At 50.5% G+C, this 27,152-nt stretch overlaps 1 protein-coding gene across 2 annotated transcripts in view; it reads right to left on the bottom strand.

The window, feature by feature from the left end:
- Positions 1 to 6,162: 6,162 nt before the first annotated feature.
- Positions 6,163 to 27,152, bottom strand: part of NDST1 (N-deacetylase and N-sulfotransferase 1) — a 59,623-nt gene continuing 38,633 nt past the window's right edge. For both annotated transcript variants that reach the window (XM_041747537.1, XM_041747536.1), the window contains exons 4-15: positions 26,979 to 27,066; positions 25,412 to 25,566; positions 24,598 to 24,783; positions 22,763 to 22,891; positions 21,785 to 21,967; positions 20,706 to 20,802; positions 19,361 to 19,484; positions 17,085 to 17,259; positions 14,794 to 14,964; positions 14,020 to 14,129; positions 12,188 to 12,290; positions 6,163 to 11,176 (exon numbers count right to left, since the gene is read on the bottom strand). In XM_041747537.1, coding sequence (XP_041603471.1) covers positions 11,057 to 11,176; positions 12,188 to 12,290; positions 14,020 to 14,129; positions 14,794 to 14,964; positions 17,085 to 17,259; positions 19,361 to 19,484; positions 20,706 to 20,802; positions 21,785 to 21,967; positions 22,763 to 22,891; positions 24,598 to 24,783; positions 25,412 to 25,566; positions 26,979 to 27,066 — 1,641 coding nt within the window. In that variant the 3' untranslated portion in view covers positions 6,163 to 11,056. The remainder of the gene's footprint in view (positions 11,177 to 12,187; positions 12,291 to 14,019; positions 14,130 to 14,793; positions 14,965 to 17,084; positions 17,260 to 19,360; positions 19,485 to 20,705; positions 20,803 to 21,784; positions 21,968 to 22,762; positions 22,892 to 24,597; positions 24,784 to 25,411; positions 25,567 to 26,978; positions 27,067 to 27,152) is intronic.

Below are 27,152 nucleotides of genomic sequence, written 5' to 3'. Positions count from 1 at the left end.
CTGCTTCTCCCTTCTGCCTGTGTCTTTGCCTCTCTCTCTGTGTCTCTCATAAATAAATAAAATCTTAAAAAAATAAAATAAAGAATAAGCCTTTTCTGCCATCTTCTGTATAGATAGAATGTCCCTCTCAAGTAGCACCAGCTCAGTCAGGACCAGGGTATGCACATCTCACATCTCCCCCCAACCACCCTGACCCCTTTGCCCTTTGGTGTGATGGGTCAGTGAGGACCACTAGAGAAAGCAGCCCTGTGGGAATAACTATGGACACTCTCAAGGGTTAAGTAGCAAAAACGTCCAGTGTGGCTTTGTTTAGGATACTAAAAATCTAAAATAATGCACGTATTCAACTATTAAATAAAGTGTGGTACATTCACAAACTAAATCCCATGAGGAGGAATTTTTAATGACATCTGAAGATCGTCATAATTTATCACTAAGAGAAAAAAAAAGACAGATTAGGAAACATTATGTTGGAAGAGGAAAACCAGCCACTGGGCAGATAGGTAAAAGAAGCAAGGTTGTAGGATAAGGATATAGACTTGGAAACTAGAAGGCCTGGGTCCAAGGGCCGACTTCGCCACCCTGTACCCAGGAGACAACAGACTCCAAACCTAAAAGCTGGGCTTGTATCATTTTTCCAAGTGAGGAAGACACCGGTCCTATGATATGTACTAGGCACTTAGCACAGTGAGACTGGCACAGACCAAGCATCCAATAGACATGGGCTTTGCTGATTATATATACAGCAAAGCGTGGGCGGTGTTTTTTGCTATGTTGAGTAATTTTAATTTTCTTAGGTTGGTTTATTTGTATTTTTAAAAATTTCTGCAACAAATGTAAATTACTTGTATTAATTAAAAGAATATAAACAAACATGACCACATAAGGAAGCAGCCCCACAGAATTCATTCTTGAATTTTTCACCAGCATGTTGCTGAGGACATCACTCACTATGATGCACTGATGAGATTTTCTGGGAGAAACTAATCTGCTTTTGGTATCAGGAGGTTTCCCAGAACACATGGGCTGCCCGTGGGCTTCAGGCCACAGCTGGGTGCCTAACCTTGATGTCCAGTGCAAGGGGATCATTTAAATAAACTACGACCCAGCTTTACGTGTGCATAGGACAATGTGTGAAGGAGTCCCACCAAAGAGTTGGAAGTGCTACCCCAGGGACCACTACAACAGGGACACTCATGCTTCAGATTTCGCGCACTTTACTGGTGATCCCAATTCTTTCACAACAATCCTGTCACAATAAAAATGGAAACGACAGAACTTGATGTCATAGAAAAATATTTAATAACATAAAAATATTGGCAATTTATTAGGATTAAAAAGAGGTTTGCAGAACAGAATGTCAGTACACTCCCATTTCTACAAGAACAACTTGACACATCAGACAGAAGGGCAAAGTCCTAAAATAGGAACAGTGGTTATCTGAGTGGTGGGATACACTTTCAAAAATTTTCTTCTCATTTGTCTGTATGTTCTCAATTTTCCACAATGGACATCTACAATTTTTGTGATTTTTTTTAAAAAATGCATTTTTAAAAAAATTTTTTATTTATTTATGATAGTCACACACAGAGAGAGAGAGAGAGAGGCAGAGACACAGGCAGAGGGAGAAGCAGGCTCCATGCACCGGGAGCCCGACGTGGGATTCGATCCCGGGTCTCCAGGATCGCGCCCTGGGCCAAAGGCAGGCGCCAAACCGCTGCGCCACCCAGGGATCCCAAAAAAATGCATTTTTTAAAAGGAAAGATCTTGCCCCAAATTTTGCCTGCATTTCTGAGCCTTTATCTTGCCTCCACATTCTCCGCACCCCCCACCTCCCCCCATCCGCCTGTTTTCTCACCTGATTTTAATTGACGCCATCTTGCTGTCCCTTCTGTGTCCTTGAGAAAGGCCTGAAATCCTTGTTGGAGCGAAGCAAGGCACAAGCCAGGGCACAGGTCCAGCCCCCTGCTCCCCACCAGTGGTCCCCCACCAGTCCGCGCTGCCTCCTGGAGTATTGTTCTAATTAGTGGGGACGCAAAGCAGACCCAAAGGCGGAACTATAAACACCAGAGGCAAAGACCCATAAACAGCTGGGTAACTGACTCCAGCTTGTGCAGATGGTCCTGGCTCTCCTTCACACTACGGGCTGGATAGGGGGCTGGGCTGGCCATTGAGGTCTTCCCTCTGCCTCCCCTCCTTAGACCACAGGCTGCTAACTGCCAGGCAGTTAGATACTTGGGGGGAGGAGGTGTCTTGGGTGAGCTTCATCCACATGGATAGAATGGGGGACCAAGGACCTTTAAGGTCCCCAGAGCCCCATTACCTGCCCTTGGGCCTCAATTTACCTATCTGTAAAATGGGGGAAAGAAGAGCTAAGAGACTAAATGGGCCTTTCTAAAAAAAAATTTATTTATTTGGGAGAGAGAAGAGCGTGAGCAGGGGAGGAGCAGAGAGGGACAAGCAGACTCTGAGCTGAGTACAGATCCCACCGTGGGGCTCAACACGGAGTTCAACATGGGACTCAATCCCATGACCCTGAGATCATAACCTGAGCTGAAATCAAGAGTCAGATGCTCAACCGACTGAGACATCCAGGTGTCCCCTCAATGGGCCTTCTTGCTACCACATCAGGCCTACCTGTATGCACTGGGACTAAATGCCTACAATATACCTAACTGTAGTGTAAAAACAATATCTACCATGTGATAATAGAAACAGAGAATAACATTATCTGCAATAAAATCCATACATATTATGTATTACTATAAAATACTCTAATATTATGTTTCCTTTTTTTTAAATGACCATCTATGGATATCTGTGATCAGAGAGTATGTAGAGGCAAGCCAGGAAGACTTCCTTGTACGAAGGAAGATTGAAGGGCTGTGGATTCGACAGGCAGAGGAAATACGCCTCCAAAAATGCCATAATGGAGGGGAAGAGAGGTCTCGAAAGAGAGGGAATTTATGGTGCTTTTTGTGGGGGTCATCTGGGGCAGGGATCCACATCTGTCTTCTACCCTGGAAGCACATAGCCTGGTGCTGCAGAGGGCAGGAAAACAACATGCTGGATTGGAGTGACCAAGACTTGCCAGCCTCTGGTTACACAACAGAACATCTGGGGAATTTGGTAAAACACAGATTCCTGGGCCCTTCCCAGAGTTCCTGCCTCAGAATCAGGAGCAACAGGGTCAGGCATTTGAATTTTAAAGACTGCTCAGTTGATTTCTGAGGCAAGAAGTGTCCATGTCCGGCACAGGTGAGCATTTGGGAACCTGGGGTCCGGCGTTCCCAGTGGCTGGAGATAGAATGTGGACTAGGGTAGATTCTCCTGCCCTGCCTCGTGCAGTACAGCTTCAGAAGCAGTGGGCTCAGGCTGTGGAGTCTCACAGACCAAGGACTCCCAGCTGTGTGGTCCTGGACAGTTACTTAACCTGTCTGAACCTCAGATCCCTCATCTATATAATGGGAGTGATACTAATACTTAACCTCAGCGAGTTGTAGAGCTAGTCCTTGACAAGCAGAGGGCCTGACACATGAGAAACACTTTTTTGTATTCATATAATAGATAGTATTTGCAATATTATTCCTCCCCTCCAACCGCCCCCCTCCCTGCCGTCAGTAACCAGCCCAGCCCGGTCTTGGGTGGAGAGGTTCGCAGGGCCTCTAGCAGTGAGAAGCTGGGCTGACACTGCCCCTTGCTGGACAAGTGCTAGACTGCACCGGAATAAGTCCAAATTGAAGCTCCATTTCCTCTTTTACCTGTGAATACTTGAGCGTGAACTTCTTCTGAAAAACGATATATTCTTAAATAACAGTACAATTATTAAAAGGAGGAAATTTAACATTGATATGATGCTATATCCAATCCACACAGTCCATATTCACATTTTGTCAGTGGTCCCTCTGGGGTCCTTTATAGCTGATTGTTTCCTGGTCCAGGACCCTTCCAGGGTCACACATGACATGTGACTGCCAGATGCCTTTTCCTCTAATTCTGAACCATTCCTCAGCCTTTATCTTTCAGGACCGTGACATTTTTAGAGTGCAGGCCAGTTTATTTTGCAAACTGTCTCTCAACAGAGATGTATCTGCCGGCTAGATTCATGTCATGCTTTTGTCAGAAACTTCATAGGCATTCAGCTGGGTCCGTCTCATACCATGTCAGTTGTCCAATTCTGATGATGTGGGCTCTAACTCCCCCATCTGTTAGCACGCGGGAGCTGAGCTCTGAGGGTCAGAGAGGCAGGGGAGACTTGCCTACCGTCTCACAGCTAGTCAGGGTCCTCAGCTCAGGATCTTGACGAGAGCTCAGGGAAGCTGCAGCAAGGCAAGAATGTCCCCCCACTGCCCTGAGCTCTGATGGGAGCCCAAGGGCTTGGCCAAGGACACCCATGTCGCCTTCATGGCATCACCCCTACAACAATCTGGGTGCCCAGAGCTCTCTTCTGCTTCACCCATTTCTAGTTATTTGTTATTAAGACTTTCATTTCACAAGTGATGCACAAGATTATCTTTATTTTTTAAAAAGTTCTGTAGTCAAAGCTGAAGTCCTCTTTGAGCCCTCACCCTTTTCCCAGTCTCTTCTCCCTCCTCCAGAAGTAACCAGTTGTCAGTTTGGTGTGAGAGGTATGTATCTGCACTCCCAGGAAAAATACACACTATATAGCATTCCTTCCAAAAATGGTCACACAGTAGGTCAGTCTCATAGAAATTTCTCTGGCAGGACTTGAAGACTGGGCCAATTATTTTCAACTACGTCATCAGGTTGTTTCAGCTTGTGGCTATACTGGAGGCTATTTAGCTGATCCCCTATGGATGGACATCTAGGTTGTTTCCAGCATTTAGCTGTTATGAAACACACTGCCCTAAGCATGTGATCCGGGGCTTCTCTTAGGAAAATGCCTACTTCTGGGAGCCTAGACTGCTCCTGGAGTAGGAGATTCCTTGAGTGGACTCCTCAATTAGAGGATGAGGAGAGGTCTAATGTGCCTCTTTATTCACTCAACCTATTAGAAATGCGGACTTTTGGGACCTCTGAGAGCAGGCGGGCTGGATTTTCACCATGTGTTTCAAAGAATTTTAGGGTTCCAAGATAATATGAGGGACAGAGAAGAGGAATTAGCTGGGGAGAGTCTAGACCCTGACTGTACCCCAACCACAGCACCCCTTTACCTGGTTTTCAATTTTCTCTTTTAAAAACAAATATTGACTATTTTAAAATTCAAAAATCTCTGATGTGGCTGGACCCCTTAACTGACCCACTGATAATCTCCGTATCACACCTTCTGGAACTGCTCCCATTAACACACCCTCCAGCCATATACTGTTGGTGATGCCACATGACCTGTACCAAGCTCCCTGGTACACAGCTGACAAACCGTAAAAGTCTCTGCAAGTGCTGCCCTCGTGCATTGAGTTGTTCCCAGCTGTGTCCTCACACGCCCCTCAGCAGCTGTCCACGTTCCTCTGGACCTTCTCTGGCTCGCACTCAGTGGCCTGGTTCAGCATTCCCAAACCTTCCTGTGTATCAGGGAGTTCGTTAAGATGCACTTTGCTGGGTCCCACTCCCAGAGGTTCTGAATGAGTGGATTTCGGGGAGCCCAGCAATTTACATTGTTTGAAAGCTTCACAGAGGGTTCTGAGGGAGCAGGGTCCAGAGGTCTGTGTGGCAGACAGGAGACTGGGGCCTCTCTGCTCTGCCCCTTCCACCAAATCTCAAGCTCGGCCCTCAATCAGGCTAGGAGGGCTAGAGTCATGTACTTTAGCTAAAGATTTGGTTCCTTGGACGGTGGGGCTCTGAATTAATTAGAATCTGTAGGACTGATGGGTCAAAGCCAGGGTTTCCCACAGTGGGGTGCCTCAGCATGGAGAGGTTAAAATGCAGATGGCTGGGCCCTACCCCACATGTCAGAGATGACTCTCTGGAAGTGCAGCCGGGGCATCTGCATTTAAGCAAATTCTCCTGGAATAGGCACTGAGTCCAACTTCTCACATACCCCTGAAAGACAAGGGAAACTGAGGAACAAGATGATTTATCCCTCACCCCCACCACCACTACCCAGGGGTGGCCAGACTGCCTGTGGTCTAAACCTCCCTGCCTCCACCCTCCCCTGCAGGTCGTTCGAAAAGTTCAGACAGACAGACAGACATGACCAGTGCGTACAAATAGAACCCCACTTTATTAGCAGTTAGTTCGAGATTGTACATTAATGGAGGAAGGTTCCCACTTTTAACACAACCCAAAACGGCTGGTTTGAGAGCCCTGATCAGGTGAGCTGGGTAGCACCCCCTCTCTCCCCCTCCCCACCCCCACAAGGGAAGGAAACCTGTCTGCTCCCCTAGCGTGCCCCCCACCCTCTCCAGGCAGCCCTCTCCTCTCCCCAGGAAATGACATGAATTTCATGCACAAATTACAAAAGGAGCCCTCTTGCTGATAATAAAAGCTAGCACAGTCATAGAAAACCCTCTCCTCCTTCATTCTCCTCAAGGGCCAGGGAGAGGAAGGAGAGAAGGAGGATGAACTTATTAGGATAAAACACAGCCAGAGTCTCCCTAGGCCCTTGACATTGACCCCTCACAAAGCGCATGTCCACCCTTTGTGGGAACTAAAAAAAAAATCTCTGGCTGCCTGAGCTGGCAAGGGCAGGCCCTGGGGAGCAGCCAGCCCAGGGCTGCAAACCAGGCACCCAGCATTGCCTAGAGGGCGGGGTCTGGGCCCTCCACCCTCCCTTCAGCTAAAGCAGACCTGCTTTCTTCTTTGACATTGGAAAACCCCTGCTCTAGCCTCACCTGTTCATTCTACAAATGGGGAGGTCGAGGCCCTGGGAGGAAAACCATCACGCAGCTACTAATTGTACCCAGTTGGGACAAAATTTCACATCTCCTGCCTCCGGACCAGGGCTCTTCTCCTTACACCACAGCTTGGGAGAGGCAGTTCCCCAGTGAGGCCCTTCCCTGGTACATCCCAGGGGCCTGGCTCTGTTCCAGTGCACACAGACCACTGGCCTCCAGGAAGTAAAAACCAGGAGGCCGAGAGAGAGAGAGAGAGAGAGAGAGAGAGAGAGATGCTATTTGTGCCCTGTGGTCCATTGCCAGGATCAGAAGGGGCAGCAGAGGCTCTCCTGAGCCAGAGGCATCTCCTTCCCAGGAGGCCCAGCGCTGCCGGCCCAGCCTCCTCCTTCTAGAGGGGCCCAGGCCAGCTGCAACAGGTGCCTCCCTTGCCTCCCCTAGAGCTCCCAGAGCTCCACCTAGCCCTCATGTTGGTTTGGCACTTGGTACAGGGGATGGTAGAGGGGCATCTCAGGCTGGGGTAAAGTTATAAAGTCAGCACAAAAGGCAGAAATCCACACAGCCTAAATAACCCTTGACAAGACAGGGGCTGGAGAGATGTATTCTGTGACACTCTGAAGAAATGATCACCCAGATCCAGAATGTGGGACTTCAACAGGACAGCAGGCCTGCTCTCCTCAGAAATAACATCATTTAAAAAACCAAAGCGAGCAGAGAGAGGACTTTTCAGCATTTAAGAGACTGAACGAAAACCAAAGTTACAAGATGTCACGTATGCACCTAGATTGGTTCCTGCTTCCAAAACCAGGTGTAAAAGTTATCTGAGGGGAACAGCGAATATAGATTGAATGGCAGCTGTTCTTAGGAAATCACTGTTGTCTTGGGTGTGATACAGGCCAATACGTAGGACGATGTCCTAACTCTTAGGGGATGCAGGTGGAGGCATTTTGGTCAAGTCTCGTGGTATGTGCAACTTATTTTTAAACTAATTCTCGGAAAAAACAATAGAGTGAGAAACCAAATGTGGCAAAATGTTCATTTTAAATCTAGATGGAGGAGAGTGAATGTTCATAATAAAATAATTGGTACAACATGTTTTCACTTGCTCTTTCAATAACGAACCCAAGGGGATTGCTCCTACTGAGGCCACCAATCTCTGGGGGTCAGCCTAGTTGTCCTCATTGGGAACAGATGGCTGCTCCTCAGCTGGGCCCCAGAGGCACTGGCTGCTCCTACTCACAGGCTTGAGAGAGGCCCATCTTTAAACTCATGCTCCAAGCACGAGATGCCTGCATGACGGGCAGTTCTAGAACACCCAGTAACTGAGGCAGCTGCAGGAGACCATCCTACCTGTGCCCCCCCCAGGCAAAGGCTCATCGGAGGCACGAGAGAATGGATGGTGGAGACCACTACATGATTTAAGCTGTTTCTATCTCTTTCTGTTTCTCTTTCTCTTTTTTTTGGCCCAGTACAGTGAATTAGTGAACATTGAAGATGCAGAGATGCTGTACCCACTGCCCTCTGGTTTGCCCCTCTCATGAGGAGGATCTGTGTGCTCAGAAGCTGAGCCCCTAGAAGGATATGTCTGTCCCCCCACCCCAATATCTACAGGTCCTGGCAGTGGGTCCACGAGCAAGATTCATTAGTGGGAAGGGAAGAAGTAGCAGTGGCCACAGAGACATAGAACTTGTGGCAGGTCAAAACCCCAGCCTCCCAGAAGGGCCCGTACAACATTATTCCCCAATATTTCCTCTGCTCCCACAGGGTCCCATGGGGTCTCAAACCTGCCTGCTCCTTCCTCGGGCCAGAGGCAAAGAGAAATGGAGCTCCCTGCCCACCAGCCATTCTGAACTCCCAGAGATGGGGGCAGGTATCCAGACACAGAGGGAGCTGTAAGGTCTGCACAGGCCACGGAGCCCAAGCCCCTCACCAGAAGACCAGAGATGAGGCCCGGGGTTTGCACTATGGAAGTCGCTGCCCCATTCTGTGAGTCTGGTTCCACGGCACTGGCAAGTCTTCCCGAGTGTACAAGCAGGCATGCCACCCCGTCCCCAGACACTCTGTTCCTCATCCCCTGCGGGGTTGACACTGGGCTCCCAGGCTCAAAGGCCCCGATGAGAAGCACGATAGGAAGGCTTCCCTCGGGAGACCATGAACCCACATGCAGCTGTCCCACGGAGTATCCGCCTTTCTTCTCCACTGCTGGCAGAGAACTTGAGGCAAGGGGACGAATTCGGAGGTCAGACAGAGCCAGCCCCGTGCAGACGGGGGAGGACCTCTCAGGGAGAGCAAGGCAGGACTGCACACGCAGACCAGGAACTGAGAAGGCTCAAAGGCACCCTGGCTGGGAAGGAGTGGTTTGTCCCCTATCCTGGAATGACCACGGGGGTGATTGAGGGAGAGACAGGAGCCTGGCACAGAGCAGGGTCCCCAGGATGGGCTCAGAGGCAGTGTGGCATTGGAAGAAGAGCACTGGACTCAGAATCAGGAGCCTCGAGTTCAATTCTCGGCCCTGCTCGCACCCAGTTCCAAGATGTTGGCCCGAGAGGCCGCCTCCCCTTTCTGGACCTGTTTCCATACCCATCAAAGGACCCTTCCAGCCCCAAGATGCTAGAGTCTTCTGAACAAGACAAGGCTCTCCAGAAAGGGTTTCCTGGATGTCGGCTGGAAGCTGAACTGGCAGTGGGAGGGGCTGGGGAGAGGCGCCCAGCCTTAGTCACTTCACATTGTTAATGGAGGGGGTAGGAGCAGACCCTAACCGGAAGACAGCCCCGAGATCCCATGGTCTGCAGGGGGCCTGGAGACAGCTCTGTGGGTCCCAGTGGGCAGCCCAGCTCCCAGGGCAGCTCCCAACCTAGCACCATGTGAGGGGGAGGGGACAGGCCTGCCTTCGGCCCCCAGCCTCCCACCCCAGCCCTGCTGTTTCCTTTGGCCGAAGTTCCTCCAGGGTCACTGCGCTTCATGGAGCCAGGTTTCCTGGAGAGAGTAGGTCTTCCCTGTACATCTCACCACCTCTGTTCAGCTGCAGAAGCCCCAGGGCAGCCACGACACTTGGGGAGGGAACAGAGACCTCTCCCAGGGGCACCTCACCCTCCCCTCCCTGCCATCCCGTTCTCTAGCACTGAGATAGGACGCTGGGGCTTGCCACCATTTTGTACAACTGAATTAAAAACAAACCCAACCAAAAAAAATATAATATATATATATACACATTATATATATATATAACACAGTGCGACCCCAGCACCCAGGGTATAAACTCTGGCACCAAGAAAAAAAAAAAAAACCAAAATATTAAAATACTTTAGCTTCTTAGTATTTGGGGGGTTAATGGGGGTGGGTCTCGAGGAGCCCTTGGCCACAGGTAGCTGGGGCAAAGGCGTGGGTGGCAGTCTCACCCACTCTGCCCAGGGTCTGCCAGGGGCCAAGGTTGGGGGTGGGCATGGGGAGGACATATGTACATCGGGACATGGATACTGGCAGACTCCTGAACCGCCTCAGCCTTTTACCACAGGAAATACCACACGTCCTATCCCAGGGTGAGGAACAGGGGTAAGGAGGCCTGGGTCTCGGGGTCCGATGGCACGGCAGCGCCCCAGGGTCCCGACGAAGGCCCTGAGGACTGGGTCGATGCTGTAGGACTCAGCGATTCTTTCCTCCAAAGAGCAGGTGAGATGCGAAGGGATTAACCAGAATGTGTGCAGAGGTTGCCACCCCCACATCCAGCCTCGTGACTCTGGGTACCCAGCTGACCCCTCTGAAGTGCCTGGCTCGAAACGGCCCGTCTCTCTCTCCCGTTTGGCAAAAAGCCCCGTGGGGCTCCTCCCCATTGTCTGGAGGACAGGGAAAATACGGCAGCTAATACTGAGGGGATACCCTGCCGGGGCAGGGGCTGATGGGGTGAAGGGGAGGGCGTGGTTGGTAGAACACAGTGAGGGACAGAAAAGGAGTCTCGCAGACTCCCTCCTACCAGGAAGCGGCCCTTCCACCAACAGGGAGGGGCCTCCCCACGGAAGGCCGCGAACGGAATGGACCTCTGGTGGCCAGGGAGGTCCTGGAGGCCCCAGACCCAGCACTGGATGCTCTGAGGCGCTGTGGACCCGCCTGGCCTCTTCTCCTGGCCCTGCCTGGGCCTCCGCTGAGTATTGCTCCTAAGTGCTCGGCCAGCCCAGGCCCAGCTCCCCACCCTGCGGGTCAGTCTGGCTCAGCGTGCGGCAGGCCGTCCAGGCCGTCACAAGCGTTCAGTCTGGCTGTGGCGGCCGTGGCTACCTGGTGTTCTGGAGGTCCTCCCGCAGCCAGGTGGGCAGGGTCTGGCCCATCTTGTACAGCAGCTTGGAAAGCTCGATGTTGTGGTCCCGATAATAGTCCTTCAGGAAGGCGCGGGACTGGAACGGGAAGGAAAGTTCGGGTCTCGGTGAGGCGCGGATTCCGAGGGGGGGTCCCCCCTCTCTGTGAAACCGCCACTCTGTCAGCGCCCACCCACCCACCTATAGTTTATTCACCATCTTCTTCAAAAAGGTGGCCTCTGAAAGAAAACTCCTATATAGCAGGACACAAGGTCAAAATCCTTGTGATGGAGAGCCAAGGGGGAATCGATTAATATCAGGACAATTGAAAGTCACAGCGTGTGACTTCTCCATTGTTTGGACGTACCATTGTCTCCTGCGAGAACACCCAGCCCTCCAGCCTCGGTCCCAATGCTGCCCTGTCCTTGCACCCCGACTCCAGAGTCCCTCGCAGCCACAAGGAGCACCTCTGCGTTCTGAATTCCCCTAGCACTCGAGCGCGACTCTCTTACTGCTTGAGGCGCTGCCTGTCTTGTATTCTTATGGGTGTGTGTGGCCTATTTCCCTCCTGGACTAAGAGTCCCTTGAAGGCAACGAACATGCCCCATTCATCCTCAAAGCCCACAGCATTCAGCCCCAGGCACAAGGTAATAAATACTCACTTGACTAAATCATTTCTAACCCGCATGTCCCAGCTGATATTCCCTCCTTTTTAAGAACCCCATCCAATGGGATCCCTGGGTGGCTCAGCGGTTGAGCGCCTGCCTTCTGTCCAGGTCCTGGGACTCCAGGATCAAGTCCCACATCAGGCTCCCTGCATGGAGCCTGCTTCTCCCTCTACCTATGTCTCTGCCTCTCTCTCTCTCTCTCTCTCTTCTTCTCTCTCTCTGTCTCTCATGAATAAATAAATAAAATCTTTAAAAAAAAGATTTAAAAAATAATAAGTTAAAAAAAAAAAAGAACCCCATGCTCCCCCCTTGCTCCACATGCATGCCAAGGAATGCCAAGGCCATTAAGGTGCTGGGTGCAGGGTAAAGGGGAGATTGAATCCCCGCCAGTCAGGGACCCCCCTCCAGTGATCCAGCTGCCACAGGCAGTGTATCCACTTACATCCAGGTCCATCTCTGGGTATTTCCGGCCCTTGCTTTTGCCCAGACACTTGGTTTTTCCTCCTTCAAGCAGTTGGCACCAAAATCCTTTCTTTGGATCAAACCTGTGGAGGTGGGGAAAACCTGTGGATGGGAGCTGGTCCAGCCCATCCACTTCCAACCTGAAGGTAATGTTCACAGAGTGGCAGTGCCTAGACCATGAAACCCATTCTCCTAAGCACGCTCTGGAACCCACAGATAGATGGATGTGTGGGGCTGGGGTTTGCCCATGGGCTACACTAAACCTGCCTGCCCCCTTCTTCCTCGCCGAAGACAGCTCGCATGCTCTGAATCTCTTCTTGTTCTGGCTGGTCAGCCCAAGGCCCTTTAGCAACCCCACAACACGAACACGTGCCATCCTTCAGGATTTGGGGAAATCTTCCCTGAGCATTCTCCTACTCAGGGCCGAGCAACGTTTTTCATCCAAGAACCCAAAAGGGGAAAAAAGTTTAGTGGGATTTTCTGGGTGCGTGTTTCAATAAATTATCTATTTTTCAAGAAATGCAGTGTCTGCAGTTGTACTTGAGCATGTCCATCACTGGGAAGTTTGGGCTTTGGGAGTAAATTTCAGAAGTGACAGAGCAAGACTGCCTTCAGGATTGGAAGTCAAAGGTTTTTTGTGGGAGGAGATGGGATCTGAAGCCACCAAGGAGAGGGGAGGCACACTGGCATCAGAATTCCACCCCAGATCAGGAACCAGTAGGAGCTTCTTGGGCATGAGGACAGCCAGAAAAACAGAGTTCATATTTGGCAGGTGTGGGAGACAGGGATTTCTGAATGGGTAACAGGGTAGGCATAAAGGAGGAAGAAGATGATGGTGATGATGATGATGATGAAGGTGATAATTTTTGAGCATCAGTACATGCCAGGCACTGAGCTAAGAGCTCCACATGCATGCCTCATTCAATACAGTGACCCTTGGGAGGTAGGAGTTATCTATCACCTTTATCCCCAATTTGCAGATGAGGAAGGTGAGGTCTGAAGGGGCTAAAACACTTGTCCAAGGTCACACAGTTAAAGAAGTAATGGGTCTGGGATCCTAACCAGGCATCTCTGATACCATAGCCCAACATCTGTAGCTGTTGCTCCTGTCTGCATCAAGGTAAAAGAAAGGACTGTTTCTCTTTTTCACCTTCAACTTCCAAGATAGTGAGAAGGGAACATTCTTGCTGCATGACTTTCTCAAGAAGGTAGCCAGGGAAGGTGATTTTTTCCTCCCTCTCTTGAGACCCCACCTTCCCCATTCAGCTGCATGAGTCACCTGTCCATGTAACATGGCACTAGGAGACACCACTCCCGGGCCCTGAGCTCTTGCAACACAGGTTGGCCTCTACTCATCTTGGAAGGGCATTCCCAGTGCGCTTGTACCAGGTTCTGAGTGAGTGGGATTATCAGCCATTGACAATATTTATAGTTTCCTTTCCTGAAATTATATTTAGATCATAATCTAATGCTAAGAAACCCTTGTGGGAACTGGGGCAACTTAATGTTAATCTAACTTACTTCCATAAAAGATTCTGAACATGTTCAGGACAGACTGAAAAGAAAACCCCAGAGGTCGAACTCACATATTTATCACCTCTTTTTTTCTTGAGTTGATACCTTTGTTAATATGACTCAAACCATATTAATATTAGCTTTTCTGCTAAACAGCCATCAGGAACATACACACTTTCTAACACTCACTAACTCTAATTTATCTGGGTCTCTCCCACCATCATTCAAGACTTTGGCTTTTTGGTCCAGGTGCTTGCTCAGAAAATCACCCTGCTGAAAAGCCAAGGCAATACTCACGCCAAGGTTTTGTGGTAGTCAATAGTGTTGGTCACCCCAAGGAACTTTTGCACTGTGTCCATCACTTTGGCAGGTTCTGTTCGCAGCAGTTTGCCATCCAGGACCAGAATCTGGAGAAAAGAGAAAAGGGAAAAGGATGATCTGTGTTCACTCCAGTGTTCACGCTAGTGGCAAAGAGGTTCCCAGTCTCCTGGTCAGCAGCCACGGTACAAATTGGGGACTCTTCACTCTACAGCCTCCGCCTCCTCTTCCACTTCTGAGCAGTCCCCACACCTCAGGCTTCCACAATCCAACGACCTGCTCTCTGCCAGCTTCCCTCTCCTAGAGATGTAGCTATCACCCCAATCCTGTCTGCCCCTCACAATCCTACCGTATCCCTCTCTGCCTCCCTCCAAGTCTCTGGCCCAACATCACTCTCCTACCTAAACCCTCCAAGGCTTTCCCTAAAATGCCTCATGTGATCTGGTCCTGCTTACCTCCTGGATCAGGCTCTCTCTAAGTCACCACACCCTTCCCAGCAAGATAGCCTATCCTGGGACTTTTGGGGGCCCCTTAGGGACACAGAACCTGTTATGATGGGACAAGGGCTGAGGGGATTCTCATCCATCAGCCTTGGGATAAACACGAATGAAATTTTCAAAGACCCCAAAGGTCTAGCTGGCCAATGAGGGCATTTCTGGCCCCGTGGCTGACAAAAGAGATTTGTAGCTCTCTGCTAGCTGTCACAAGCCAGAGCTGTGAGTGCCCTCCCAAGGGTCCGGGACAGGAGGCTACCTGGTTGGCATGAAAGACGCTGAGCCAGCGCTCGATGTGGGTGGCGTACCAGCCGGGGACTAGGCAGCGGTTCTGGAGGGCACGCAGCTTCAAGGATGCGTCGGGCCCAGCTGTGATCACCTCGTGAAAGGTGTACTTCAGGGCCACCGGGTCATCGTGTGCGCGCTGGTGCTACAGGGAAAGGACAGGATGGTCAGTACACCACATGGAAGGCACAAAGGTCTTGGGGCCGCAGCTGTGAAATGGCCAGAAGACCCGGGACTGGAGCCCTCAGTTCAAGACCCGGATCTGCCTCTCATCCTCTTTGACTTCAGAGAGTCACAGCCCCTGAGCGCTTGAGTTTTTCCATCTTTGCAAGATGGGAGTTGGATCGGATCAGAGTTTCCAAATGTGGGTCATCCACTCACTGCCTCTCCTATTTCTGCCACCCCCACAAGCCACCTGTGGTTGCCAATGTCAGCGTACTTTGATTTATATTGACTCATCTCTCTTATTCACATAAAACTATTTCAAAATCAAACTCACTATCGCCTCCATAAACAGAAAACCAGAATCAGTTGTCACATAAAGAAGGTAACCATTCATAAATACAATAAAAATAAAACAATGTTCTCAAATGCCAGCCAGACATCAATGTCTGCTCTAGGTCCTGAGCTCACAGCTTGTACTCTTTTCATTGAAAGTAGAGCTTAGCAACATTAGAAAGGACTTAAGAGCCATTTACACTAAAGTGAGAATTTGTCCTTTATGGATTAACTCTTTGTGTCCCCTCCCCAAAATTCATATGCTGAAGCCCTAACCCATAATATGATGGTATTTGGAGGTGGGGCCTGGGAGATAATCAGAGGTAGATGAGGTCATGATGGTGGGGCCACCATGATGAGGTCAGTGCCCTTACAAGAAGTGACACCAGAAGGCACCTGAGTGGATCAGCGGTTGAGCGTCTGTCTTTGGCTCAGGGCATGATCCCAGGGTCCTGGGATCAAGTCCCACATCGGGCTCCCTGCATGGAGCCTACTTCTCCCTCTGCCTGTGTCTCTGCCTCTCTCTGTGTCTCTCTCATGAATAAATTAAAAAAAAAAAAAAGTGACACCAGAGAGCAGGTGCTCTCCTTCTCTCATTCTTGCATTCTCTCTCCCTTTCCCTCTCCCTCTCTGCCTTGTGAGGACACAGTCAGAAGGCAACTGTTTAAAAGTCAGGAAGAGCCATCTCACCAGGAACCAAATCCTCTGGCACCCTGATCCTGTACTTCTAGCCTCTGGAACTGTAAGAAATAAACCTCTTGTTTAAGCCCCCAGTCCATACTGTTATGGCCGTCCAAACAGACTAAAACAGGACAAGAAAAGAGCCAGAAAGGGGTGAATGCCATGTTTGAAGCACCTACAATAATGTCACAGGCCCTTGGCATCCAGAGACCAGGAGCCTGCCCAGCAGGGGTCACTCTTGAGCCTCCACGCTCACACACAGCTAAGGGTGGGCAGTGAGAGAGGAGAGCAAGTAGGGTCTGTACCCGGCCCCCTGCCGGCACTGTGGACAGCAGTGAGGCTCCGGAGAAGAAGTGACAGGCACAGAGGGTGGCAGGGAGGTGCTGGAAGTGGCCAGACTGAGGAGGTCTTCCCCCTATACCCTGGCACTGGATCATAAACCCAGGAAGATTGGCAGACAGGGGAGGAAACCCCCAGAAGGCCTGAGCCTAGGCTTTTCCATAAGCCTAGTGGAATGGTGCTCAGATGAAATTAAGTCAGGTCATTGAAGTTAAAGAAACTTCTAGTTCTTACATAGTCAATTAGGAGTTAGGAGTCATACCCTCTCTAGCACAGAAAAGAATCAGGTAACTTCTTTATCTGATCAGGTGTTTCCTCTACTATAAATGGGGAGTCCTATGCCTTATCCTTCTCTGAATCCCTACCCTCACCCCACCCAGAATCTAGCAAGGAGGCCAGTTAGTATGATCACTGTTCACCAAATCTCACTTTCATCAAGGTAGAACCAGCTTCCACCTCTTGTTGGTGTCAGAATCAGAGGCGGAACCCCCAGTGAAGCTGGCAGGATAAGTAGGTTAACTGTAGGCTGGGATGCAACATGGATTTCCACCTGTCTCCTCTACTAGGCTAGAAGCACTGTGGAGGTAGGACTCTGGTCTTACCCACCACTCCATTCCAGAAGCCTAGCTTAGGGCTGGTCCACAGTAGGTGCTTAGTAAACACCTGCTGAATGAACACATGAGTAACTGAGTTGTGGACAGAGCCCCATGCCCCCCTACCCAGGGCTCCACCCCAGCCCCGGCTCACCTGGTACCAGGAATAGGCCCGGTCCGCTGGGTTGATGAGGATGGTCAGGACCTTGGCCTTGGGTAACAGAGCAGCTGCTCGCCGGGGCGCCACTTCCGAATCAAAGTAGTTGGCGCTTTTCTCAAAGTAAAAGTCAGAGGTGGTGTTGGAGGGGATAGGAAAGAACTCCATGTACCTGTAGGAAGCCCAGAGAGAAGAGCTCACAGGCAAGACTCATGAGAAGGAGGCCCGAGGAACGCATCATGAGAGGGTGAGGGTCAGTGGGGGTAGCATTTCAGAAAGCAAGCAGGGCACATTAATCCCAAGGACCTGCTTCAGGCAGGGATTCTAGATGGATGGCCACTTTTTCGAATCCAACGCTTTTCAGGGGGTACTTTGGAGTCAGGAGGATGTCAAGACTTATAGAAGTGATATGAGTTGTAAAAATATGGGATGGGGTCGGGTGGAGTGTCTTTGAATCCTAAACCAGATGTTTCCAGTTAAAGTGACAGGGCCTCAACTTACTGCCTCTAGGGGGAGAACTGGGACACCTCTGACCCCAGGAAGAGCCAGCATGGACCTGAGGAGTGCCCTGTCTTGCCTCTAGAGTACAGGATCTCTTTCCTGACCTAGGATGGCGCTTTCAACACTGTCACTGTGGACCAGGAGACGGGGGTGGGGGGTGTGGGGGCATAGGGTATGTGTGTGTGTCACTTTCAGCCAGCCACACTTCTCCACTGGCCTCATGTGGATCAGCCTGACGGCTTTCCAGATGAGCCTCCCATATCCCACCCAGAGCGACTTCCACACCAATCCTTTGGCTCATTTCGGAAAGCTAAATGAACACTCCAGAGCCTCCCAGGGGAACCTACTCATGCAAAATAGTGGTACAACTTCAGGGGTTCATGGAAGCCAAAGCCTGATGGCCCACCTTAGGTAAGGGTGTAGGATCCCTACTATATCCTGGGAGACAGGGCTACTCTAGGGAGGTACCAGGAACCCCTTTATCGGAACCACCTTGGGGCTTCGGAGATTCCTCACCCCACCCTACACCTATCTACAAAATCAAAATCTCGGGAATGGAGCTGAGGAATTGTTCGCTCTCTCCTATGTCTGAATTTTCTTATTTATTATTCTTTAAAATTCCAGCTAATTAACATATGGTGTTACATTAGTTTCAGGTGTATTTCTGAATTTTCTTTATGAAATAGCATCTGTATGCCCATAGTCCATTGTTTGTGATACCTAAATTGAGAAAGCTCTAAAAACAGAAGCTTTCCCCCTCAAGTTTATAGCAAAGCCATTTGGCAGCAAAACTTGATGTATTAATCCTAGTGGAAGGATTCAGACTTTTCTATAGACATATTAGTGCATGTACTTGCTGGTGGGGCACCTGCTAATGGGGTGCTGCTGGAAGTGTTGCTAAATGTATAGTGTCCTACCATACTACCTCCCTAAAACCTGAGAGACGGTGACTTCCAGTGATACACCTGGCTACACTGGTTTTAGACAAGAGATAGTAGACATATTAAAGATACAGACAGGTAGGCATCTAGGTAGGCAGATGATAGATAAATGAGAGAGGGAAAAAAGTATAGAAAAATACAAACAAACAGAAGAATGCCCATAATCTCTCTAATCTCTCTACCCAGGTAAACTACTGACATGAAAATAATAAACAAGAGTAATACACGTATAGGCTAAAAAGAGGTGAATAGTAGGGAAAGATGCAAATTGAAATAAGTGGAGTGTAAAACTGTCCCCATGAAGCCTCCCCTCCATATCCTTGGGTGACAGGCTCTGGGGGGAAGCTGCAATTTCCACCACTTCCCCTGGAAACTCCTCAAAGGCTAGTAAGCCGCCTCTGAAGGACTCACAAGAACGCCGCCTGCTCCATGGTCAGACAAAGTTCAGCCAGCTCTCAGGGTGAGAACACTTGGATCTTAGCCCCTGCTCTGTCCCCAACTCTGTCCCCAATCTTGGGCAAGTCCCTAGCCTCCTCTGGGACTCAGACTATTTTCCTGCAAGCAAGGGATGGGCTGGCTCTCACTTCCAGCAGTCTTTGACCCCAGGAGGTAATGAAAAAGGGCAAAGGGCTTCCTCATCAAATGTCCCGCCTGTGACAAGGCTCCAACATCATGACTTAAGGGGTCACTGAGCTTTGTCCCTGTTTACAGGAACTTTAGCTGTGTGAGAGTAAGTGCCAGCTGCTTCCTGCTGTGTCCACAGAAGACCTTCTCCAGGGCAGACTCCATGACAGCCTTCCCATCCAGCTCTGGTCAGAAAGGGCCACTCACCAGTCGATGCCTTTGTGATAGTTGTGGCCATTAAAAAACTGGATCTCCTCAAAGGTCTCTGAGCTGGGGTAGTTGCTGCTGAGGTCCGGGTGCATGCCCAGGAACAGGTAGAGGGCCGTGGTGCCTGCAAGGATGGAAGGCAGCTGATGGAAGGCAGATGGAAGGCCCAGCCCAGAACACAAAGATGGGAGTCTGAGATCCTGGGTTCTGTGTCCAGCTCTCCATGACTCACTGGGAGATCCTGGGAAAGTCCCTTGCCTTCTCTGGGGCTTAGTTTCTTCATCTATATAACCAAAGAATTTTACGAAAGCCAGGACAGCAAATACGGGGCATGGGTGTGGGCACCTCCCACTCCTGGCTCCATTGTAGACACCACTAATCAATCATGGCATTTCTAAACACTACACAAGAAATTGGCCTCAGAATCCTTCCCACCCCTGTACTCTAGAAGCCATGCCCAGTCCATTAGTATCATCTCATAATCTCAGAACTAGATGGTTTCCAGGTCTGGGCCTCTGTCCTCTGATATGTGGGAGGAGCTCAGGGAAAAGGTTGCCCCAGACCCTGCAGTCTGTGGATGTGAAATTCGTGAAGAGCTAAGTGATTTGGCTCAATTGCCTTCTCTTCTGGGCATCCTTCCCTTACCTACACTTTCTGCCTTACTCAACAGTATAGAACCTACCCCCTCCTTTAGAGAATTCATTCCTTTCCTGTGTGTGAGTCTGGTTTGTATGGCATAATGAGATGTCTTGGAAGAGAAGGAGACTATAGAGTTTAGTTTCCTTAAGAGTATAAGCTTTGGGGGTCAGAGAGATAAGGGTTCAAGACTCAGATCTGTCATTTTCTAACTGAATGTGTCAGGGGAGGTCACTTAACTTCTCTGAGCCTCAAGTTTTCTATCTGTAAAATGGGATTATGCATTCATGCTTTACAGCGTGTCTAGACAGCAAATACTTAGCAACCATATCACCACTCCTCCCTCTTGCACCTCTGGCAGACATGACTAATTGATTACAGTCCTCTTTGCACTGAACCAGTTTTGCCTGGCACTGCTCAAATGTGCAGAACAGCTGATCTGGGCTTCTTTGCCTAGACTCAGAGACTCCCAAGAAGAGAACTCCCTAAGGTTGTGGTTCAGGACAGACAGGAATATTCTACACCCACCTCCACCCCCTCCCCACTTCCATACTGATAGGCAGTTCATGTTCATCCCAACTTCACTCTCACTTCCTGGGGAAAAGGGGGTAGATTGTTGGGGAGTAGAACCAGGGCAAGGTGGTCCCCAAAATTCTATGGCTGAGACAGCAGGCAGGGGGGGATGCTGTCCAAGAGCAAAGAGACTTGCCTGTTTTCTGGGGGCCAATGATGAGGAGCTTTGGGAAGCGGTCACATGTCTTCTCCTTGGACCAGATGTCTTTGTGGCGTTTGTCCTCACAGGGGTCCTAAAACAATAGTGGAAGGAATGTTGGGGGAACAGGCAAACCCAATGAATGGATTCTCATTGCACATGGATACATGGTTCTTACAGTGCTACCAGGTGGAATAACTACATGTGTCCTTGACATACCCCCCCCTCAGGACACTGAGCTGCCAGCAAGCAGGGACCACTTCTGGTTAGTCCCAGAAAAATACTCAGTCCAGTGCTTAGCACATAACAGAAGCTCATGGGCCCTTGTTGAGTTTAACTGGATAAGCTGTGTCTGGACCAGGGGTCAGCACACTTTTTCTGTAGAGCTCAGTCAATCTTTTGGTAAGTGCTTAGTAACTACTTGAGGCTGGGGTACTATCGGGTCTCTGTTACAACTACTCAATTCTGTTGTTGCAGCATGAAGGCAGCCATAAACAGTACATACAAGAATGAGTGTGGATGGGTTTCAATAAAACTTTATTGACAGAAACAGATTGCAGGCCAGATTTGGCCCATGAGCCATGGTTTATGGACTCCTGGTCTGAATCATGAGACTGTTTCAATTCCAGCTTTGCTTCAGTTTCCAGATTTTGACAGCCTCCAGGGGAGACTTCTTCAAGAACTGCCTGCCAAAACCCTCCCATCAGCCCCCTTTCCCATGGTACAGAGCCTACTAGTGTGAGAAGGGACAAAAAGGATGATCTAAGAGTCTAACCGGGCCATGCAGTTACTTTCACCTGCACTTGATCTACACTATGTTCACATATAGTTCTGTAGTCCTTTTTCAGGTATGTGTGAGTGTGCATGCACGTGGGTCTGTGTGGGAAGTGTATACATACCTGTGTGTGAGAACAAGTGAGTGTGCCCATGCTGGTGAGCAAGTGCGCACCTGAGTTTACACTCAAGAGAGAGCACGAGGGAGTGAGGCCCGAGCCCATATCTAGCATGTGTGCCTGCGAGTGGTGGGCATTCCATCTCTGCAACAAGACACCCGGCCCACCACCCCACCCACCCACCTGCCAGAGCGGGTCTTTCTCCTCGGAGAAGATCTGGAAGTACTTCTGGGCCAGCTGCACTGGGGGCAGCGTCTGCAGCCGGAGGTTGGTCCAGGAGTGCAGGAAGCGCACCAGGTGCTTGAAGGTATACAGGCCCAGGCGGTCATTCCCATAGTTGGACAGGTGTGTCATGAAGATGCTGATCTGCTCCAGGGGAGGGGAGGTGGGGGGACAGGGCTGGTCAGCATCTGGAGGTCACAGCCCCACCCCACTTTTGACTCTTCTGGTCTTGCTGCAGCTTACAGAGTCACTCTATGACCAGTCCAAGGTTCACTAGTGCCGTTAACAAACTCGCTGTGTGACCTTGGCCAAGGCACAGCCTGGTGAACCCAGGGCTGACGGACCATCGACTATCACAACCCTGAAATAGGAAGCTGACCTACTGTGCAGTCATTTTGTTGTTCTTTTGTATTTTTTTGGTGGGGTGTTCATGGAAGACAGGAGTACTCAGTTATCAGATAAAGCTGAATAACATTACCACTTGGTATCTACTTAATACTATTAAAGCATGAATCATTATTTCCATTTCACAGATAAGGAAAGAGAGAGCCAGAAAGCTCAAATGAATAGTTTAAAATATATATATTATATATATATATAGTTTACAGATTGATGATTCACCGTGTATATGAGTATAAAACAACCATATATTTATACACATACACAAAGACTGGAAAAAGAACACAGACAAAAATGCTCACACTATTGCATTGAAGTATGAGATTCTGAAAGGGAAAAGAAAAGACAACTCAGATTCTTTTCCCAAGGTCACACAGCAGAGCAGGGCCACAGCCAGGGGTGCAGAGTGGGTTTCCTGACTCCCAGCCCTCATACCTGCTGCCACCCCTTCTCCCCAGGCCCAGGAAAGCCAGCCTCGACCACAGACAGCCTGTCCAGCACCAGCCCCTCACCACCAACCAAGGGCTAAGGAGCACTCACAGGATTGAGGAGCACGGTGAGGAAGAGCTCGCCCCCATTGATGATCTTGTCCAGCTCACTGGAGCCACCAGGGTACTCATTGTAGAAGATGGTGTGTGTGAAGAGGCCGCATGTCTGCCGCGGGAGGACCTGGGGATGGGGCAGGGGAGAGCTGTGGCATCTCCAGCCATGGGTGGAGGTAGAAGACCCTTCCTCAGGAGAAGGGCCAGGGTACCTCCTCAGAAAGGCAGCCTCTTGTGTGACTACACAGCCCCCACTCTTGGGGGTCTTCTCTCCCATAGACCTCCTGCAGCCTACGACATCCCCTCAAGTGAGCCCACAGCCCTTGCCAGTTTACATACTTCAACACTATTCTCTGTAACAAAGTGAGCAGGCCCAAAAGTCACAGAGATAGGCAAGCGAGAATGTTTGCCCAGTGAGGGTCCCTGACCTTCTGCAAAGCAGTCCTTCCAGTCACACTTGCAACCCCCTCACAGCGTTAGAACCTGCCTGGGAACGCTCCCAGTCACACACTGGTTTACTGTTGCTTCTCTGTCTCCTCTCATAAAACTGCACTCCGAGAGAGCAGGGAACTTGCTTGTCTGGTCACCACCTCATCCCCAGAGAAAATACGAATGCCTGATATTGAGGAGGCCAGTGGAAGGAGGGATGCATGGATGGACAGACACGTGGATAGATGGACAGATGAGAGCATAAATCTGGCCTTCCCACACATATCCCATCTGGACTGTCGACAGTTCATCCTTCTGGTGCCTTAGGCCAACCCTGGCGTCATCCTGACTCATCTCTCTCCCCCACACCCCACCTCCACCTCACCACAGATCCACCTCACCAGCAGATCCTGTTGGCCCAACCTTCTAAATAAGTCCAGAATCTGATCACATCCCAACATTACACCCTCATGGAGCCACCACTCTCTCATCTGGGAGACTGAAGTGGCCTCCCAACTGGTCTCCCTGCTTCCCACTTTGTCTCCTCCAGCCATGCTGACCTCCTAGTTGGTCCTCAACACACAGGTTACCTCAGAGCCTTTGCACTTGTTTTCTCTGCCTTCAATACTTTTCTTCACGTAACAGCGTGGTTCATTCCTAAGAAGGCCCTGCCTAATCACCTTATCTATCTATCATCTATCTATTTATTTTTAAAGATTTTATTTATTCATGAGAGACACAGAGAGAGGCAGAGACATAGGCAGAGGGAAAAGCAGGCTCCCTACGGAGAGCCCGATGCGGAACTCAATCCCAGGACCCCGGCCGGGATCACGACCTGAGCCAAAGGCAGACGCTCAATCACTGAGCCACCCAGGTGCCCTCTAATCACTTTATTTAAAATAGCTTCTGCTCTCCTCTGGCACTCCCTACCTCCCTTCCCTGCTTGACTCTTCTCCATGGCCCCATCATCACACCATCTGACCATACGTTACATATGCCACACTTTTATGAGCACACTGTCTGCCTCTTGCCACTAGAATGTCAGGTCTACAAGGGCAGGGACTTCTGTTGGTTCTGTACACTTCTGTATCCCCACTGCTTAGAAAAGGGTCAGACATACAGTAGAAGCTCATTAAAAATGTTTAAACAAGCAAATGAATGAGACAGAGGCCTGTTCCCAGAGGCCCTTTTAAAAAGGATCAGCCCCTGATCCCCCATCATGAAGCTAAAAAAGAGCTCATGAAAGGGCCAGACCAGCAGCCCACCTTCCCTGGAATGGGGAGAGCCTGGATGCCGGACAGGGGCAGCAGAGCCTGGCCTGAAACCCCTAACCCATCCGCCAAAACCCTGCTTCCCCAGACAGCATGCGCACCTGTGCCTCTCGGGCTGCCGGGGCCCACTCACCATGATGCCGTTGTGGATAAAGCCACGGCGGTAGCGGGCCGGCTTCAGGTGGGGGTACTCCTCTGTGCTGGTCACGCGGATGCTCCACACCTGCTTCCAGGCCTCGTACAGCTGTACATGCACAGGGTACACCCCTGAGTGGTGGGGCGCCACCGCATAGCCCATGTCTGTGGGGATGCCGTGCTCCTGGGGAGAGGAAGCCAGGGCCAGGTGAGTGTGCGGGTCCTCCCCCACTGGCTCTTGTTTCCCCTTTGTAGAATGGGAGAGAAATCAGAGGCTAGACTGCCCTGGTGCTACAGATGAAAGCTGAGGCGAGGGGAGGGAAAGGAGCCCCCCGATCGGAGGGAGGGCCTGACCTGACCAAGCTGGGGGGCTCTTGGCCCTCAGCACCGCCTGTGGCCATGCCCTCCAGCACCCAGTCGTGGGGGGCCAGGACAGGGGCTTTCCCTGCCTTTCGTGGCCTCTGATTGGCTGGTGGGCCCAGGCTGAGCCCCTACTCAGGCCTCCTTCCCTCTTCTCTGAGTACCAGCTGCAGCTTTCCTGAGCCTCCCACTCAGGGCCCGGAGACAGAGCCTGGCTGGACCTCCTCCCAGCGGGTGTGGTCTTCCCTGAGCTTCGATTTTCTTATCTAAAAGTGAGAATATCAACAACCACCTCTTGGGGTCTCTGCGAGGCTTCAGAGAGACAGTGGCTATAGAGATGTCAACAAAATGCTGTCAGACGAAACTGCAAAAGCAGCGAGAGGCCAGCAATCCAGAACCCCCAGCCCAGCCCCTGGCCCACCCAGCTCTGCCCTGTAGAGAATCTTACTCACGACAGCGAACTTCTTGTTCAGGGCCATCTGCTCGGCCAACACCGACTGGTTGTGGAAAAGGTGGGGCTGCATGTGGCTCCACATGTGGGGGAACCACCAGAACTCCTTCACATACGACAGCAGCAGATCATCCCCGGCATCCTCAGCATCAGTACCTGCAACCAGAGCACCAAAGGCAGCTCAGCCCAGCCCACCCGCCGGGAGGCTCTCCAGCCTGAGCTGGCGCCCAGGGACCGGAGCACCCGGGCACAGCCCACTCATGGGCTGCTAGGGAGGGGTACCTGAACTACAGCATGGGAGCAGCGTCCGGTCCAGGGCCCTGCGTTCTGGTCTAGAGTATGGCCTTCACTCAAGGGGTGACTTTGGCCAAGTCCCTCTCCTCTCTGGGCCCTGGGGACCCATCCATGGTTCAAAGACAACGATCCCAGAGGTTTCTCCCAACTCTCACATGCCTTCTCTAATACTATTCCTGCTTTCCTATTGGGCCATTTGCTATTTGTCTTTTACTTCACAATCTGAGCAGCTCTTTGTGTATATATATATGTGGGATGCCTGATCCTGTCTCATACTGTGACTAACACTATCTCTGATAGGCTGAGGGCCGAGAATGTGAAAAATGTATACAGATGACCCAGTATTGGTCCTATTTGGCTCTGGTGCCATGTTGTACCCTTTCTCCCCGCAACTGCAGAGTATTCGGGTTTTTCCCAGAACTCAAGAGAGGCTTTCCACACTGTGACCCAAACAGAAGGCAGCTACAGGGAACATTTCCTATAGATGACAACTCAGGGGTCTTTCCCTCTTGCCCCGCCCAGAAGGGCAGCATGTGAGGAACTTGGGAGAGCCCAAAACAGGAGGGAAGGCAATGAATCAGGCAACCTACACCTTCAACATTGACCCTTAAGGCTTGAAAGTGAAATGGCAACGGCCATCTCTGGGGCAGGAACAATTATAGGGCATTCTCCGATTCTATGCTACATATTTCTGCAATGCTCTTCAAATCCAATCAATTACTTTTTAAAGCAGACGTAGGACAAATAATTTTAAAAGACAGTGGAGAAGGGGCGACAAAAGGATGCCCCCAAAAGACAGCACAGTCCAGGGCACCTGAGTGGCTCAGTTGGTGAAGTGTCTGTTGTCTCCCAGGGTACTGGGATCGAGTTCTGCATCGGGATCCCAGCTCCATGGGGAGCCTGCTTCTCCCTCTCCCTCTGCCTGCTACTCCCCCTGCTTGTGCACTCTCCCTCTGTCAAATATATAAATATAATATTTTAGAAAAATACAAGTAAATAAAAAACAAACAAAAAAACCCCAAAAGACAGCACTGGCTGAAGGACAGGGAGGGATGAGTGAGGGCTGTTGTTGCATTACTGCTGCCCCCAAATGCCCTCTGCCTGGGGCCGTGACTGCTCTGTGGGCTCTGGATCAGGGACAGGCCAACTGGGTCAATGTGGCCCTAATGTGGGTCCATCAGCCCACCTGCTGCCCCTGTGGCACAGCACTCCAAGGATCCAGCTGCTGAGGGCCCCTGGAAGTTGCTCGTGGGGGCAGAGCCAGGCCCACTTACCTGTGTGGAAGAATTTCCCTGAGTAGCCCAGGTTGAAGGTAAAGTTTGGGATGTGTGTGCGTAGTTCATTCTGCGTATCAAACAGGGCCTAGGAGAGGCAGAGGAGGAGGAAGTGGGTGAGGCGGAAGCCAGGAGCTCCCTGTTCTTCCCACTGAAGGCCCAGAAAGATCCTAT

Source organism: Vulpes lagopus, chromosome 3, assembly GCF_018345385.1.
Source record: "Vulpes lagopus strain Blue_001 chromosome 3, ASM1834538v1, whole genome shotgun sequence".
NCBI lineage: Eukaryota > Metazoa > Chordata > Mammalia > Carnivora > Canidae > Vulpes > Vulpes lagopus.
This window is presented reverse-complemented; position numbering and strand designations above follow the sequence as displayed.